Source organism: Amborella trichopoda, chromosome 6 (genome assembly GCF_054954075.1).
Source record: "Amborella trichopoda isolate Santa Cruz 75 chromosome 6, AtrichopodaSantaCruz75HAP2 v2.0, whole genome shotgun sequence".
Taxonomy (NCBI): domain Eukaryota; kingdom Viridiplantae; phylum Streptophyta; class Magnoliopsida; order Amborellales; family Amborellaceae; genus Amborella; species Amborella trichopoda.
Window position 1 is genome coordinate 14,670,495 of NC_142341.1, and position 20,108 is coordinate 14,690,602.

Genomic DNA, 20,108 nt, shown 5'->3' on the forward strand with positions numbered 1-20,108 from the left:
TACAAGAAACACACCCAATAAGCATATACCTAATTATTTTGTGCTATTAAGAGTATAAATCCCCAAATTAAAAAAATATTTACAATTCTACAGAGACCACAAAATTCCAAGTTCTCAAAACCTTCAAATTTTAAAAATCTAATTCAATCACAATGGAGCCACAAATTAATTCAATCCATACTGAATTCACAAGAAATAACTACCATGCTTGAGTATAAACCCTAACCAAAAATCAAGTGGCAATCTAAATATAAAAAATCGAACAACTTACCTTCACTCTATGAAATGGCTTTAAACTCCAAGAAATTTTGTCTGTCAACGGCGTACACTATTGAAAATCAAAATCTATGAACTATTTACTAATCATTACCAATGAGATAGCAAATAGGTGCACAAAATAACTCAAGATCAAGAACACTGAACCAATGTTCAAATACGCAGAAAAAGACTAGCCGAAGTTAAAATATACATTCGCGTATTTTTAGGATGTTCAACATCCAAAAATACCAAAAATTCGGATGGTGAACATGAAAAAACATTGTTCCAGTTGCGGCTAATTTCGGATGTTCAACATCCGAAAATCTCAGAAATTCGGATGTTGAACATCCGAAAAAGGGCAATCTTGTCTTTTTTTTAAAATGGCGTTATGGAAGATAAAAAATGGACACTTCTATAATAACGGAAACTATTTGGTGTAACCGTAATAATGTAAACTATAATGGATATGTACATAAGTTTCCCAATAAATAATTTCTTTTTCCTTAAAAAATAAGTATTATTTTATTTCAACATTTTATATAGTAAGTCATCATTTAATATGATTTTGCGGTGAATTCGTGTGGATCCTAATTTAGTGAGGAACTAGAACTAGTCATTAGGGCTGAGAACGGGTCCGGTACAGTACCTGCCTGGATCCGGATCCAAAATCTATATATGGGATCCAAACCCACACCCATACCTAACCAGGAATTTTGGACCTAGACCTGAGATTTATTTCGAGGACCTGGACCCGATGGATTGTACTTAAATAAATAAAAAAACTTAGCTAGAACTTAAAAATATACCTACAAGCATAAACCAAAAAATTACTAAATTACCAAAATATATGTAAATAGCTAATAAGAAGATGTTGGACAATAACTCATCAATTTTTTCATTTTTATGACTAATAGGAAGATTTACAAAGAATTTTAATGTATGGGTGTGGTTTGTAGAAGGCCGAGGCTCTAAACAATCAAAGTAAAGCGCACCTTCAAATAGTATCGAAAGATGTTGTTTTAGTATTAAAAATATTTGTGATCACCAGACAAATTTATTTTCATCTCTAACTAAAAAATTTAAAACTTCAAAATTAGTGTAGATCAAGCAGATCTATAAACACTTGAAAAACTTGAAAATTGACCATCCGAAAATGTATTATATTATAAGATGCACTATTTCTAAGACTTGAAATCCATTATTTCTTATGTCCATACATCTTAAAGTTGAGATGATCAATTTGAGAAATTTTAGTCTTCAAAACAACCCCTTTTAGTGAATTTTTGAGGTGCGCCCTAAATTGATCGTTTAGAGCCTTGGTTGTATATAAACTTTTTCTTTTATTACATTATATATAACCTTAAAAAGTGTATATATAACCTAAAAAAAGTATATATATTTATATAGAAGGGGTGGGTAAGGCTATAAAAAGAAGTATTATATATTAGGAAAATTATTAAAAATATATCATAACTTTTGAATCATTGGAAATAAACCCTAAACTTTTTAAAACCTCATCTATGCCCATTTTCTTCGCCTTGTATTTTTTTACCAAAATTAGGAGTGGCAATGGACTGACTGGACCCGGGACCCACCGAGTAGACCTGCCACGGTTCTGGGTATGGGTACAACATTTAGACCTAGTTGGTAGGGTCCAAGTCCATCTTTAGGCCCCAAAATAGACACGAGTCAGGTATGGGTTCTAGTGGACCCGACCTAGACCCAACCCGGATTTATTATTTAAAAAATATATGATTTATATTTCTTTTCACTCTCTCTGTCTATCTCTTCCAAACCTTATTTCACTCTCTCTCTTCCAAACCCTATATCTCTTCCCCTGTGAAAGCCCTATTTCTATATTCTCTCTCTCTTTCCTTGCATATCCCAACTCTCTCTCTCTCTCTTCCCCTGCGCAAGCCCTATGTTTTTGTTGGGTTTTTGGGGTCATTGCATCTGGTTTGAATTTGCACTAGCTTGGTAAAAGATGAACAAAAATGACAAGTTTTTCTTTGATTTTTGTGCCTTCTTTTTTTGCATCTTGATGCTTATCTGGATTCTAGATTATCTGTATGTAGGATGAGAAAAAACATAGTCTGTATGGGGAGAATCGATTGTTTTTATATTTTTCCTTACAAATGGTAGAAAAAATGTGTTTTTTCTTTTTGGTTTTTTGATTAAAAATGTCAAATGGACGGGGAAAAGAGGCATTTTTGGATTTGTTTTCAACGTGGTGAAATTCAACAAGGATTTTCTATCTTTTTAGATTTTTTTTTTGGTTGATAATGATGTTCTACTGTGGCATTTGGGATAATGAAAAAGTTTTGCTAAGCCAAAAAAATACAATTTAGAACTTTTGAGATTTTGCATCATGTTTTTGAAAAAAACTACGTTGTTGTTGCTATTTTCTGAGATTTTAATGCGGCTCTTCTTTGGAACTCTCGCTATGAAAAATGCTTCCTAAGCCAATAACGAAATTTTGAGCATCTTTTGCAAAATTATGCATCAAAAGGGATTTGCACATTTTAACCCAAGTACAGGTATGGGTCCCTGGTCGTAATCAATATACTGGGTACGGGTATGGGTCCGGAGCTCTTTGAACCGGTTGGGTAGGGGGTCTGGGTATAGATCCATCAAGTGGTATTTCAGGTTCGAGTCCGGGTCTAGGTCCAGTCGGACCCGACTCATTGCTACCCCTAACCAAAATAACCTTCACAATAATCTTAGGACCGTGAAGACATCATGGTACACTCACTAAACAGTCGTGATGGTCGTTAGAGCCATCACGGATCTTTAAGTATTGTGATGCTTCAAAACTACATTTGACTTACAACCCACTATGACGAATATAGTTTTCAATAGACCATGATGCCTTCATGGTTCTAAGACTACCGTGAAGGTTGTTTTCATCTACTCACCCAAAAAAGGAGTACGGGTGATGTTTTGAAAAGTTTGGGGCTTATTTTCAATAATCCAAAAATTAAAGTATTTTTTTATAATTTCCATATATATTACTATATTAACCTTTATAAATTTATGTATAAAAAATTATATAATATTTTAAAATAACTAAGTCGGGTCCCGGGGTGGGTCCACTTGGACCTAGACCCGACCTAACCCGATTTACTATCCATGTCTAAGATTTGGACCCGGATCCGACCCATTGGATCCAAATATTGGATCTATATCCATACCCAAAACGAGTCGGGTAGTTAGGTCGAAGTAAACTCCCAGCCCTACTAGTCAAATACCATATCTAAGTTCAACTAAGAAAATTAACAAGTTCAAGCCAAAGTTTTCGCTTGTTTCTTCTTTCATGAGTGGTAGGGAAAATTTTAAAACTTTATTTTCTATTGGTCACCCATTGGGTTGGAGTTGAACCAAGAAAATTCTCCACTCCAAACTCTAGCAAACCAACTAAGTTCGACTCGAACGGAAAAATAGACTACCTCAAGCTTGTTGTACTTTTGTATCTTTGTTCTTTTATCATATGGATATTAATAGTTAACATTCAAAAAAGTAAAACAGGTCAATAAGAGTATTGCACCGCAGAGAGAACCATCAAAACCAGTTTAATGTATGATATCAAATATCATAAGTGTTCTTAAGATTACCCAATGAATTAGCCCCTAGCGATTTGTAAATTTCTCTTAACATGCAGTATTTGTAATTGCTTCATCACAGAGTGCTGGTGTGTAAAATCTTGAAATGGACATGTTTTGCTTATTGCATATATCTTTGACGATATCTATCAAGAAAGAGAGCACTACTTTTTGTGTTTTTTTTTCTTTTTTTCTTTTTTTAATTGATTATAATGGTTAATGAGAACTTCTTTTCTTTGCATATTATCATGAAAGTCTACATAACAAGAAGGGAACTACCTTAAAAGAACAAAGGAAAGGGAATATAAGTTGGGTCAGGCTTTGTGGGGATTTGATGATTTAAATCAGTGTTTCAAAATTGCCCTCATTCACTAGGATCTGTGTCCAGTTAATCCCATCTAATTAGGACAATTCTTGCCTCATATCAACTCTTTTGACAAAAAATTAACACTAGAAGCTAAAAATTAGTGATTGATGCGATAGAAGGGTTCTTATAATTGGAATAGCCTTGGTGGTACCTGATTTGAGCAATTATGAGTCAAATTGGCAATATTTCAATAGAAAAATTGTTACATAGTTTGTTTTGGGTCTAGAAGTTGAAATATTTCTTGCATTTACAAAAAAAACAAGAGAACTTAAGTATTATTCAAGAAGTTATTCTTTTTTATTGTATAAACGACAAAATGAATCTGTTTATCAATAAAAATATGGATAGGGAAGATAGTACAATAGAAATAACTTTATGAATCTTTCTACCACACTATCTATTTATCAATATATGGGATTGATATAGATCAATCCATTTCACGATATGTGTTTACACATATGAAAATGTAAATAACACTCCTATTTGATTTATATTCGTATTTATTCAGATAAATCCAAAAGAGTCCAATGTCAACTCCTTCAATTCATGGGTTTCTAATTATGATTTTTATTCAGGATTTCATATTGTAATTGTGTTTATTTCACAAATTCGGAAAATATAAATTCTAGGATATATTGAGAAATTGTAGGAATAGTGTGGGTATATAAAAAAGAAAACGAAATGGTCCATTTTTTATTCCGAATAAGTAATTGGTTGAGGGGTTAGCAGATAATCCAATGAGTTCTATTGTAAATTACTTGGATATAAAAAAAGAAGGGTAGACTCCATCTATCTTTCATGCTTGAACCATACCATAGTGTAAAACATAAATAAGACTCCTAGGATAATAAACGAAAAATACATGACATGTGGATCACCTGATGGAAGCAAGATTTGATTAACAATTAAAGAGGGAAGCAAATAAAAAGAAAATAAATGGAATACTGAGGAAGAATTTGGTTGGAAGATAAAAAGAAATGTTTGATCATGTGTATCCCTTTGAGTTTTGAAATTTGGAAATAATTGAAATCTTTCATCTAAAGAAGGGGGGGGGGCGAGGGGAATAGGTGAGATTTCATGTGACAAGCCATAGCCCTGAAAAGATCGCTAACGAAATACCTCATTTAGAAGCTCATTTGTTTCATAATTTAAATATAAAGGGAATTGTGATGTTCATACTTGGGTGGAAAAATGTTATGTTTTATTAGGTACATTGACGCCTCAGACAGAGAGAATCATTGTATACCCCAGAAGATAGATTATTATGAGTCATACTTAGAATTCAAGCATCCAGATTCATTATAAGAATAAGAATTTGTTATATCATTAATGAATGAATTCTATTTAATCTAATATTCAATTATTATTTAGATTCAATTATATACAAATTCAATTTGTAATTCAAATTAGATTTATACACTAAGATTCTCTTTATATATATTAAGATTCTCTATTAATAATAGAATACTTTTCTCCATCCTTTCTAAAAACTAAAAAAAATAATACTATCATTGGTACTCATAACTTAAGTTGGTAATTCAAAAAGATTTCAAAGGGAGATCCTTAAATGTTTATTTATTTAGCAGTCTCTAACCTTTTTCCTTTGCCCCGTCTAAGTTTACTCTAGTTGTTGAGGTAATAAGAATTGAAAATGGCATTTCCTTCTTTGGAGATCCTTTATTTCTTCTCCTCTTCACCAATAAATCAGAATTCTCATGGAGAATAAGGAGATATATGAAATCCCAATCTATGTTGGATATCATTCAATCATGTCCTGAATAATAAGAAACCCTCCCCCTTATCTGATCCTGCCGACACAAATCCCAATCTATGTTGGATATCATTCAATCATGTCCTGAATAATAAGAAACCCTCCCCCTTATCTGATCCTACCGAAACAATTTGTGTCTCGCTCTATCATTATCCATTGAGAGGTTAGAAATATATCTCTTTGACATAAAGAGTTGAAGGGCCCAAGGAAACGAACGAGTCAAATACATTTTTCACATGCTTTCCTCTTTTAGATAGGACTAACAAAACCAAAACCAAACAGGGTTCTTTTGCTATCACTTCGTCCCATATCTTACTTCTATTTAATTTAAGTTCCCAATAAGATACTTGATTAGGTTGGTTCAGGTCCCGAGTCTCGTATCATTTGGAGTGGAGCGTTTCTTCAAACAACAAGGAGCTGAGGCAACTATTCAATCAAATGATATTGAGCATGTTTCCTATTTCTTCTCAGGCACCAAAAACAAGTGGGGCATTTTTTATTTTACAAAATTGCATTCAATTTCTTATGTGGCAATTCCACCAAGATCTCTTCGTTAGATGGGGGAAGAATATAATTAAGAAGAATCAACACAAATCGGATTTTTTAGGAAGTATCAAGAGAGAAGTTTAGGTAGTATGTGGTTGGTAGACAAGGATAGGATTTTTAGCAAGGTTCGAAATGTATTGTCAAAAATTCAATACATTTTCATAAGATCTATTTTTGTTAAAGTACCAGATTCTAGCCAATTCAAAGGATAGATTATTGTTTTGGGTAAATGTCTTTGAAAATGAATTGATTAAGTCCAAATTCTGGAAAAATGAATGAATAGTCCCATATAAAAGATTGGCTATGACTATTCCAAAAATGGTAGTACTGACTAAATAAATTGTATTTTGTGCAAATTCATACCAATCAACTGAAAGATTCAAATCTTTATGAAAAAGCTTCTTTGATATTGATGGAGTTAACTATTTAGATAACATGTTAAAGTCCATTAGTCCTTGATCGAAACAAATTCCTACGGACCCAATGAACAAAGTCAATATGGCCAATAGAAGTATGGGGAATAACATAGTATTGTCCGATTCGTGGGGATAGAGAAAGCTGTCTTTTTTTGACAAAATGAGTGCTAAAGCATTGCATCTACAAACTTCACCTTTTCACCAAGCGTAGGTTTTTTTCAACAATTTTTTTTCTTTCCATCCAGAATTTCTTGTAAGGATGGGAGTGGTAAGTAAAAAAAGAATCAAATCACAGTATCGCACCATCTCTGTAATAGGCAAATGCCTTTTTTTCTCTTAAAGTCGTCCAAATGATACGTAATAAACTATTTCTCATCGAACAAATGGCATCTTCTTCTTGAAATCCTAGCTATTCTTAGCATAATATTGAGGAATCTCATTGATATTACTCAAACAAGCATGAAATGGGGCTCACATGAGCCTTTTGAAGCACGTTTTTCAACTGCCCCCTAATCTCCTCATTGGCTAATATCAACGTCCTGTAACGTTGTTGGGTAAGACAGCTCCCTGTGTAAGTTCAATTGAGTGCTCCAAGCTTTCAATCGAATAGCTAAATGAAGCCAAAAACTTGTTAGTCTACAGCAAGGTTTTAAAATTCGACGATCCGGATCGAGAATCATCAATATTGTTTTGGATCTCTCAATATATCAGAGTCTGACTGGTACCCCCCCTACCCTCTGGACCTGGCTAATTCGAACCAGTCTGTACCAATTCTGACATCACGAATCGATTATGATGTCATCAACTATGTTTGAAACATCATATTTTTTTCTTTTAATTTTTTAAAGACTTTTTTTTTTAGGTATCTAAAATGTTTTTTAATAAACAAACCCATAAGCAATAATTGGCCTCAACAACTGTTTACTAAGCATTCGTCTTGCTCAAGCAAGAGTACTAAAAGCCATGGGCCAAGCCTCACGCTCATTAACTTAGTTGATATGGGACAATTCTCCCACTAATTACTTTATATGCACAAAGAGAGAGAGAGAGAGAATTTAAGCAATTGCCCATTAAAATAAGATCACAATACTTTAAATACTTTGAGCCTCAAAAAATTGCAAGCAAAGAGAGAGATATGCTAGCAATAGTTTAAGCAATTTAAGCCCTACAACAAATCATTGCTGATCAAAATAAAATCATAATACATTAATTTTCCCTACAAATGAGCAAATAAATTGACAAAGGAAAAAGAAAAATAAAAAAGAGTAATTTCATCCCTTAGAAAAAATTAAATAGTTTAAGCAATTTAAGCCCTACAACAAATCATTGCTGATCAAAATAAAATCACAATACATTAATTTTCCCTACAAATGAGCAAATAAATTGACAAAGGAAAAAGAAAAATAAAAAAGAGTAATTTCATCCCTTAGAAAAAATAAAAAAATATATTGATAGTAAAACTATACATGACCTTAGAATAATAGCATATTAATTAAAAGTACACAAAATAAGATAGAAATGATAGGATAAGGCGCACATTCTCCCTATTTTAATATTTTTTCCCCCTCTTATACTAAATTTTTCATTAAAAGACAACTAGAGACCCAATTATGATTTTCTGCTACTAAAAAAAAAAAAATTTGTGATTATTGCTCCTGATTTAAATATAAAATTACAAATCCAACCAACATATCTAAAATGATTCCAAAATCACAAAAAAAAAATCAAAACTTTATACTAGACTTCAAAATTATTTACAATACCAAATTTTTAGCTACCTGGATCTTAGTCTAAAATTTCATTTTATTTTTATGAGTTGCATTTTAAATACCATTTTGACTATAAAATGAACTTAATACACATCAAACACTCAACATAAGACATATTATCAATATTTACATACTTTTGATATAATAACAAACAAGCATGATGCAATTATCACTATTTGTTTTTAGAAATTTTTAAAAAAAACTACATTTTTGAAAAATTATAGTTTTTTTTTTTTTTTTTGGGGGCCGGAACCTGCCGATCTGCTCGATTCTCCAATCCGAAATGGTTTTTGGGTTGGCCAATAAGTGTCACCAATCTTTTTTTTATGAGGTGCAGTTTGTATAGAGCCGAGGCTCTAAACAATCAAATTAGAGCTTACCTTCTATTGAGAAATGTAGTTTCAATATTGAAAATCTTTGTGATAGCCTTAAAATATATTTTTATCTCTAATTATAAAATTTAAAACTTAAAAAATAGTGTAGATCGAGTGGATCTATAAAAACTTGAAAATCTTGAAAATTGACGGTCCAAAAATATGTTACAAGATGCACTATTTCCAAAACTTGAAATTTATTTATTTTTTCACATGTCCACATATCTTGATGGTGAGATGATCAATATGAGGATAGTTGGGTATCAAAATAACCTCTTCTAATGAAATTTTTGAGGTAGGCTTTAGCCTCGGTTCTATATAAACTTTTTCCTTTTTTTGAAACCTTGGTGATCTTTTGACCTTTGGGAGGAAGCTTTCGTTTTTCTTTTCTTTTATGTGACGAGCAATTTACCTAATCTGAAAAGGCAAACAAGAGCCTTTCTCAGTCGAGCAGTTTTTAATTGGAAAAATTACGTGGTCCCCCTCTTCCAAACTGAATGGCCAAATGAACCCTTAGATCCACTCAAATCCGTTAATCAATCATCTACCCCATCTTGGCCTTTTTTCCAGACCCGTTTAACAATCATCTACCCCATCTGCGCCTTTTTTTTTTGTTAATGGAAAGATTTTATATAAGGTTGCAACCTTAAAATGTAGAATCAAAGATGCCCCTAAAAAATTTATGTTTTAATGTTGAAAAACTCTCTAATGGATCATCTCAACGTGGAGATATATGAATATAAAAAAAATAATAACAATAATAAAAATAAAAAATTTGAGTCCTAGAAATAATACATCGTGCAACACATTATCTAAACCGTCCATTTTTAAGATATTCATATGTTTATAAATCTACCTGATTTTAACCAATTTTTTATTTTTAAAATTTTATAGAATTGAAAGTAGATTTTAAGATAATCCTAAGAATGTTTTACACAAAAATTACATGTTGTGAGAAAATTTGGAGGTGGACTTAATTGGATTGTTTAAGATTGCGGCTTTATAGAAACTACACCCTTGTCTTATTATTACCTAACTTATTTTGTTCAATATATAAAGGAAAATTATTTGGTGCATCCAAACCCCGGCCGCGCCTGATACTATGTGGGCTTGGAGATGTACAATATCCCTACAATCGGACGGTGTATGTTATTCCCTTTCATCGAGGGAGCCCTTCGAGGCATGGGAAATCGTGATTTATGACTTTAGCCCTCCCACTTTTTCTAGATGGAAAAGTGACAAATTTGCCCTTCCCCGTTAATAATTATATGAAATATTTTTTATTAATACATTTTTTTTTATGTTTTATTTGTGATTTCGTACCCAAAAAAATCTCCTCTCTAACTCTTCTTCTTCCTCTGCTTTGTTTATCTGCAAACCGCCGGGCTGTCGATGAGGATCCTTCTCTCTCTCTCTCGCACTCTCTCTTCTTTCTTTATCTGCAAATTGTTGGGCCGTCGATGAGGATCTGGAAGAGATCAGCCCACCTCCCTATGCCAATTATCAGTAAGCAAAACCGAATGTATCAGTAAGAGCTGCATTAAAAAAAAAAAGGGTAAGGTTTCATGAGGTCAAGTGAGAATAAGAGCCATTGAAGAGAAATTAATCGCCCCAAATTCATTTGCATTGATCTTAATCCAGTTTGAAAGCCGCTGTAAACTATTCCATAGTCAATGAAAATGGTAATTTTTCATGAGATCCAAGTATTTGAGCCCAAAATTGAAATGATAGGAAGTTTTGAGAGTACAAATGATTTCAAAACATGATAATAAAATGTGAAGGCTAACCCTAAAAATAAACTATTGATTGAGAAAACTTGAAGGCTAACCGTAAAACTCATTTGCTCCCAATTAACTATTGCTGGTTCTTGAATAAGGTCTCTCTAGAATATACAGAGCTGAGAGAAGTTTCGGTTTGTGGCCTACTAACAAGGAAACGTACATAGAGAAGTTTCCTCTTCCCCATGCATATCCCCTGCATTTTCCTTTTGTCCCGGCTTCTATGCGGCCAAGCTTGCATATGTAGAAATGCGGGCCTCTTAATAAATCTATTTTTGGATATGGATTATAAGACTTAACTTTTAAGGACATGTAATCTCTAACATAGAGATCATAAATATGAAAAAGAAAAAAAAAATTAAAAATTAAAAATAATAATTTTAATAAAAAAACATTTGGACCACTAGTTTCTATTGTTTTTAGATGGAACACTTACTTGCATCCATATTTAAGATAGATGATTTACACTTTTTGGACCGTATATGTAGAAATGTTGTCCAGCCCGCATGAAACAATTTTCATTCTCTTTTTCTGTCCCGTCTCTTGAGCACTCTTGCGTTCATTGTCCTTTTGTCTTTGGCTCAACTCTCAGTTTTCTCTTTAAGTTATGAGGTATTGGATCCAAAAGTGGTTAAATATTGGTTTTGTTGCAAAGGAAAATTGGGTATGGATCAATAGTCTCATCGAATTCTGATATTGGCATCAAGGGAAAAGGTGATTTTGCAATCTCAAGCTCAAATCGGTCCTCTAATCTTTACCAGGAAAATCTTTTGGTTTGAGCATTCTTCCAGTTGGTTCGCTTTGTGAGGATGAATAAATTCCTTAACAAACCTTTGCAAAGCTTTCCCTGCATGTAATTTCGCTCCTCCCAAATTCGGACAAAAAAAAAAAAAGAAGGGTATTCGTAAAACTTGTTTCCATAAAATTATTTTTTATTGAGGACTAAATTTGTCACTTCTCCATTCAGGAAAAGTTGTAGGGCTATAAAATTGTAAACCAAAACTTAAGAGGACCGTCAGAATACATGGACGGTTCAGATGTAATTGCCCTCATCATAACAGAGACGGGCCCTGCCACACCAAAACCGGGTCCATACATAAACCCAATTTGATCCGAGTCAAAAAAAAAACCCATTTGTTACCATATTCTTGCTTTTTCTGCTCTGCATAACCCGTTTCCCTCTCTCACTTTTTGTCTACTCTAATTACTAAAGACGTCGTCTACTCGATAACTCTGGTAATTACACATAAAGTAAGTTTATATAAATGTGAGGCCCTAAACAATCAAATTAAGGCACACCTTAAAAGTTCACTAAAGTTGGTTGTTTCGATGCTGAAAACCCTCAATTCAATCATCTCGACCTCAAGATGTCAAGATGTATAGACATGAAAAAAAATAACTTTCCAGTCTTAGAAATAATGCATCTTATAAATGTTATCTAAACCGTTATTTTTCAAGATTTTCAAGTGTTCATGAATCTATTCGATCTACACTTTTTTTTAATCTTTAAATTTTATAATTAGAGATGAAAATAAATTTTCGGGCCATCACAAAGATTTCTGAATTGAAACAACATGTTTCGACTCTATTTGAAGGTACACCTTATTTTGATCGGTTAGGGCCTCAACCCTATACAAACTACAACCATTAAATAATCACTTAATTACAGCATACCATTTAGCTTTAATCTCTGGTTAATTGAGTTGAAACAACCATAATTCAACTGTAATTATGAACCCTAGTTAAAAACAGTAAAATTTATTGCATACTATGCATTTCCTGGGTCCATAAAAGCAACCGCTTTATGCAAGATACCAGAGAGTCAGCAAAAAAAAAACAAAACATGGAAGAGAGAGAAACATTAGAGAACCAAGGTATCAAAAAAAGCTAGCCGCTCCTAGGCGGCCAGCGCCAGCCCAGCGCCTGGGCGGGAGCCCGATCTTCGGGATCCCTTCAGTGAAAAATCATTCATTTTTAACTTAAATTTTATAATTTATTCCATTTCAATTTATTCCATTTCGCAACATACGTTTTATTTTAAGGGTTAAAAAATAAACTCCTTAACTTTTTTATACAAATTTTGGGTCAAAATGACCATTCTTCTCTTTGGAAGAATTTAAAAAGCAATTTCTGAAAACAATTTCTGTCTGACTTCACTCGACGCCCATCCAAGTAAAAACAACCGTTTTAGGCGCCTTTTCATGAGGCATACAATTGTTTTTTTGTTAAAAAACACCTAGGCGCCAGGCGGACAGTTGTTTTAAACAATGCAGATAACAAGAAAATTTAGGTTAAAAGAAGTCCCAAATCTTGCATTTATCCATAATCCTCTTACCAAAATGCATCAAGAGAGTTTCAAAAAAATAAAGTTCAAGAAAGAGCTTAAAAATACTCATCCTCACACAATGCCATGGAATAGGCACTTTAGCATGGAATATTAAATGTCCCCTAATTAATTTGGAGGAGAAAATATAGAGTGTCCACAAAAAAGAACGAAAATAAGAAGGTATTTTTTATAAATCTTCAAACTACCTCATTGAAGAGGAGAAAATAAAGCGTATCCACAAAACAAAAACGAAAATAAGAAGGTATTTTTGATAAATCTTCAGACTACCTCAATCAAGTTCAGTGGAAGAAAAACCACAATGATAGAGAGAGAACTGCTTCAATGTAGAGAGAGAATGCAGTAAGTTAGGGAGACCTGGTTGGGTGGAGAGGGAGCAAAATAGAAGTTTATTGATTTTTTTTTTTTTTTTTTTTTTGAGGCTGTGGGGTGGATAGAGAGGGAGAGGGAAAGCAGTTCAATGGAACTTCGGTAGACCCATCACCCAAGGGTCTATTTGGCCATTAAGTTTGGAGACTGCTAATGGCAGCAATGGGCCAGGCTTTGACCTGGGGGCCCTCCCTGGCCCTGGGCAAGTTCAGGCCAAAAACAAACGAAAAAAATAGAAGTAAAACAAAGAAACATGAGGGCTGGCCTGGAACGAATGGGTAAGCATTGGCCCTAGCCTGATCCTCAGGCCTCAATTTGTGGTCCAGGGACTACTTTTCTAGGAGCTTGCCGATTGAGCCTGGGCATCCCATTGCCAGCCCTAGAGACTGGAGACCACGTCATTTACCCTTTTTTTTTTTCTTCCTTATAGTCTCAAATGTGACTACCGTAAGAAAGAGAGAAGGGAGTTGCAGCAAAATAAGCTTCCTACCCTAAGAACCACCATCAGACAGCACAAATGCCTTTACATTTCTTGTACTGTAGCTCGGGGGCAACACAACGATCAAGAACTGCAGGCATTGAATCTTTATGGATTTCAACATTTACCCTGAACCACCATCAGACAGCACAAATGCCATTACACTCCTTGTGCGGAAGCTCGGGGGCAACACAACGATTATGGATTTCAACATTTACCCAGAACTAAAATTCAAAAACAACAAAAATATTAAAAAATGAAAAAAAAAAAAAAAAAAAAAAAAAACAACAAGTGGGTACAGAATTTCAGCCTCTAAGTTTCTGTAAGGAACTAAATCCAACTCATGAAATTCAATCAAGCTCACAATAGAATAGGGCGGCCTGGACCCACCCACATAGGTAGGAGAATGCTTTTTGTCGTAGATTTTTTCAAATCACCTCCACCTTGTTAAAAATTTCAATAATACAGTTATTTTTTGAGCTACCCCACAAATGCAAGGTCTAAAGTCAAATTTTGAGGGGTGTTTTGAGTTATAGCTTTTTGTGAGCTACAAATCAAATTCTTTTTTGTTGATCATAGGGATGAGTAAAGATCAACTATAATTGTCAGATCAAACAAATGCCTCCTACCATGAGTTTTGGGACCAAGTGCTAACAGTTTCCAAGCTAAACACCTGAACTTTATCCATTTCCATAACTTTCAAATAGTTTCAAGCACCAAATTTTGCATATTTCCTCTAAGACCAATCTCCCCTATAATGGTCAAAGCCCGTACCCTACACGGGCACTCATAGGAGAAAAGGCATCCCTCAGCAGTAAACAGGAAACACTGCTTTTGGAATTAATCAGCCACTTTAACTCCTTACACCTTAATAGAAAAAACACGAATAAGCATTCTAAAGAAAAATCAAAACTAAACAGAACGGGTGAGAGATTGTATCAGCAATATCTCTTCTGCCGTGCTATTATTATATGATATCAGTGTTTGCAGTGCTGAAAACCCAAATTCATAAAATCTTAAAAAGTATTGTCCCAATGAAGCTGAAACTTAGGGCTATGGTTTCATCTTGATGCCTACTGATTAAGCGCATCAATCAATTCTCTTTCCTAAAGAACGACCACATTTCTAATGGATTATTGTACATCAATGACCACATTGCTGATGGATTATTGTATATTGAGGTGTTGAATTCTGGCTATAGGATTTAGGCCAGATCATGCTTTTCAGGAGTCTGTTGTAATGTGTATTTCTATTCTTTTTAATTTGATGTGTAATGATAGAAAATAATAAAGAATTTCCTCCAAGGAAAAATAGTTGGAAATCCAATAACAAAGCACCAGAAAAATGGCAGCTTCAATAGTTATCCTAACACCACCAAACCCTCCCTCATAGCCCTAACAATATTCCCAACATCAATAGAACTCTAAATTTCATGCCCTAACAGTATTTCCACCATCATTAAAATTCTAAATTTCATTAAACAACCATCATGTATTTTCATGTCTCATAAGTCACAAGAAAATAATTGATGAAACATCAATAGCTCCAAACAGAACAAAAGCAGAAAGTGGAATTTGAGGCAATATCGCAGGGTATAACAGCACCACAGTAGCTAATATCAAGGTTATAGAAGACACGGGTAATAGAAGGAAACCCCAAGAAAGATATTTTCAAATTAACTAGCTGATTTGAATGTACATCAATAATATCACATGGAACCTCACGAAATTCCCCAAAACATTCTAAGACACCAAGTGAAAGTCAATGGCCAAGGAAATAACACCTGGACACCCATCAACAATGAATAAAACTAAACACCATATGTGAGTCAAGAATGGTAAAGAAGGGGAACATGGTTAGTTACCCATCAACAATGAATTGGTCATCATGGTTGTCTTCACTAGCCCTCCCCTCACCATGAACAATACCATTAACATGGTGCATATTTTGCATCATTTGTGAAAGATAAGGGTTTCCACCAACTGGGTGATCTGAGAGGCCACCTGAATGGCCAGTCCATTGAGAGAGAAAACCAAGCAATTGGTTTATCAGGTTTTGTTGTTCTTGCACTATTCTGGCCTGAATTTGATCCATTGCAACCCTATGTTGACTCAACATATCATCCATTTTCTTCCTCCACTCCAGTCTCCTCCTCTCCATCCTCTCTTCCCATTCTCTCTCTCTTAAGAGGTCTTCTTCTCTCCTCCTTTTCTCTCTCTCAGCACTTTCTCTCTCCATGGCCTCCCACTCTCGCACCCACTCCTGCCTGGACTTCTCTCTAACTTGCTCTCTCTCCTCCCTCTCCCTCTCACACTCTTCCAAATTCCTCTCTCTTTCCTCCTCAGCTTCAAGCCTAAACTGCTCCCGTCTCTGTCGCTCTCTCTCCCTCTCCACCTCGCGCTCCTCGTGCCTCGCCTCTCGCTCTCTTAATTGTGCAAATTGGTTTGCTAAATAAACCCAGAACCTATTACATACTACCTGCCCAGGCCCCTTTCCTCCATCCCCAAACCTCAAAAATCTCTTCTTTTTCCTCTGCCTTGATTCCATAGGCTCCACTTCTTCATAATCAAACCCTTCTCTATCATCCTTTACAAAATTCTCCTCTCTCTCATCTCCCTCATACTCAAAGCCCAATCCTAAACCCAACAAACCATTCCCGTTCCCATTCTCATTGCCACACTCAATAGCTATATCAGTCTCAGAACCTAAACCCAAAACCCCCATCTCTGACGTTCCACAGCCACCTGAATTATTTTTACCATTCTCCATGTTCATCGAATCGTTAAACCCTAAAGCCACATCTCCAAATACATCTTTATACCTAAGGAAATTGGGCCAGTGGGTTAGGCCTTCAAGCCAATCAAACTCTTCTTGCTCAATCGATCCATCAGAAGCAACACTTTTTCTGATCTTTTGCTTTACTCCAAGGTATTGGTGCCTCATGTTCTGGACCTTCGTAGAAGCATCCTTCCATGTCCATTGCCATGGAAAAGCAAGAGGATCTTGAGAATGGTGCATAAGGTTAACCTCGGAAGCAATAGGCCTGAACTTCTTCTCTCTGGTTTTCATCCTGGCTAGGGTTCCATTCGCCATCATTTCCGCATATTTGTCGATTAAGGTTCTTTCCTCTTCCTCTGTCCATTTCTTCCTTCTCATGGGCATAATGGAAGGCATGGATTAGTGCTTCTCAGCCAAAAGAAACTTATCCATGGATCAAGGTATTGAACTCTCGATATTTCCAGAGCTAAAAGAGAGTACTACTGAGCCGATTAGGGCACATGGGAGTGAGCACACAAAGAGCACCTATTGAGAAGCAGAAGAAGAGAAGGGTTGCCGAGTGACCGACCAAAATGAGAGTGAACCGTTAAATTAGGTTTAGGGTTTCTTGATCGGCCATGGATCTTGAGCGAACGGATCTACAGAGAGAGTGAAAGAGAGAGCAAAAATAGTGGAATAGAACAGTGACTTGCAGAGATATGTGCCCTTAACGCGAGATGACGACTCGGAGTGAGTGATATTGAGCTTTTAGAGAGGCGGATGTACAATGCTCCTGCGGTAGCATATTGTAAATTTACTTCTACAAGGAATTTTTTAATATAAGATTTTTGGGATCCAAATTATAGGGGCAGAATGGCATATCAACAATCTTGAGCAATAAAAACATAGATTTTATTTTTATTTTTATTTTTTTTATGGGAAAGCTTTTTATGTTCTTCCTACAACATAGAAGTTTTATGTTCCCCCTACCATCCAGCCGTCCATTTTTTATCAAGAGAGTCATTTATCATTTGATCTTAGATCCGACATCTCATTGGGGCGCACGTATAAAAAATATTAATAATAAATTTTTGATAAAAAATAATGACCAAAATACTCTTTGAATCTTTCAAAAGTATTTTGGTCATTTTATTTTATTGAAAATATTGTTTTTATATTTTTTTGTTATATTTTTCGTTAGTGCAAGTTTGATATAGGAATGGACTTCCAAAATTTGATGTCAAAATAGTTTATAGAAAAAAAATTAAAAACAAAACAGTGTAAAGATGTGACATTGTGATTGGGGCAATCTTAGCCCTCCATTAAAAAATGAACGGTTGGATAAGGTGAACATAAAACTTGTATGTTGTAGAGGGTACACAAAAAGCTCTCCCTTTTTTATATTTGCATCTAGGGTTTTTAAAATCGTCAAACCGGTATGGGTTGTAGTGGCGAATTCTTAGTCGGACTTGGGTGAATCATTCTTTGTAACGATCCAAAAAATCAAGCCTAGGTGCTCAATTTTTCATTTGTTTTGTTTAGGTGTGATCTCGGCCTGGGCTTTTATTTCATTTATTTTTTATTTTTAGTTTATTTGGACCTGCCCAGCCTGGCTTTAGGTCTTTTTTGGCCCCGTAAAAGTCGGGCCAGGCTGGGCCTAAACCAACCTCATGGGACTAGGCCAGGCCTATCCCTTCAGAGTCCAGTGGGGACGGTAGGGAGCAGGGTCGTGACTGGACGTTTTCTCCTGCTATCAACAAAAGGCTGAGGACCTTAACCTCTTTTGAATGGGCCGACCCAATAGTAAAAATTTTAGGGCACGGCTAAATTAATGTCCTAAGATTGAACAAGAACCATCAAGTTTTTAGAGCTCAAGATCTAGGTGTTCAAGTACTTAAAATCTTTTTTTTTTTTTTTTAAATAATCATTCTATGATATGTATCGTAAAATTTCGATAAAAAAATCCTCCAAAGTTACTCTTTTCTCTAAGGGAGTTGATGTACAGTATCCTTCATGGGAGCCAGTTATACATGCTCTTCCACAAATGCAACAGTAATGATAGCATAAAGAAGTTGAAATTTTGGATCGTAAGCAATAAATTTATCTTTATTACAAAAATCACAATCATCTTTAGCTTTTATCCAGAAAAATTAAATAAATGTCACAATCACACCTAGTTTTCTTCTATAAAATCAGGTTGGGAGGCTGGAGTGTTTATCATTTTTCCATATAAAGTCTAGAAAACAAAGGTAAAAGGTCTTACGATATATTTCTCCCGAAATTTTGTATAGAGCTCGTATAATGTGTTCTCCCAGAAGTGCAATGTATACTTGCTCACTTAGGTAAAAAAACATAGGAGTACTTTGTTGAATTTAAATTTTTTTTTATCCATTTTAGAATAACTAGATCAACATTTCTATAAAGTGGACAATGGTATCCGATCACTATGATTAAGCAGTCCGATATCTAATTAATCTTAGGATGTTATGTTTTATGGACAAACAAAGTGCATATGTTTTTATCTTTTCCTTCTTTTGAAGTTGGTCACTAGGTTGAAAAGGTTACATCTGTAAAATTTGTGCCATGAAATACTCTTAGATCCTTGAGGGAGTACATAATATTTTGAAAATCTTTTCACATTTTCTGCAATATGCACCCATCTGCTAGCTATAACAGGTTCCCATCCGGCCATCCCAAAAGGCGAGGTGTGTAAGTGAATAGTATGGTACCTATGTATTTAATGTTTTCTTGAATTCCTCTTGCAAAAACGAGACAAGAAGCAAGACTTTGTCCCATTCTCTTCTTTAATGCAAGCCCACATTATGGATGGAAACAAGAGAAGCAGGGTAGGGGCCTAAATCCCCACGGACTTATCACTTTTTTTTAGAAAAGAGCTCAAGTTTAATTGGTTAGCGCTTGATGATTTGCAATGTTGCGTCTTAGGCTTAACTCCTACCAAGATAGAGGCCTAAATCCCCACTTACTTACCACTTTTTTAGAAAAAGAGCCAGGGCTTAATTAGTTAGTGCTTGAAAAAGAGCCAGGACTTAATTAGTTAGTGCTTGATAATTTGTAACGCTGCGTCCTAGGCTCAATTCCTATCAAAGGTAGAGCCCCCCCCCCACTGACTCACCTAAAAAAAAAAAACAAGAAAAGCAGGGTAGGTTCAAAGCAGCCCAGATCCTAAAATCACAACCCTAGATCTTAAAGTGAGAAACCCAAAGATAACAACAAGAAGTTGGCTTTGATACTAGTTGAATGCCCAGGTAGAAATGGAAACTT

General features: G+C 34.8%; 1 protein-coding gene across 1 annotated transcript; it reads right to left on the bottom strand.

Moving 5' to 3' along the window:
- Positions 1–15,712: 15,712 nt before the first annotated feature.
- LOC148781619 (uncharacterized) lies at positions 15,713–17,683 on the bottom strand. The gene has a single exon (XM_088869780.1). It carries the CDS (start codon positions 17,241–17,243, stop codon positions 15,930–15,932), a length of 1,314 nt encoding a protein of 437 aa, XP_088725906.1. The 5' UTR covers positions 17,244–17,683; the 3' UTR covers positions 15,713–15,929.
- Positions 17,684–20,108: the final 2,425 nt, after the last annotated feature.

Excerpts from the sequence above, each read along its gene's own strand:
- LOC148781619 (XM_088869780.1), bottom strand. The coding sequence starts at position 17,243 with ATGCCTTCCATTATGCCCATGAGAAGGAAGAAATGGACAGAGGAAGAG.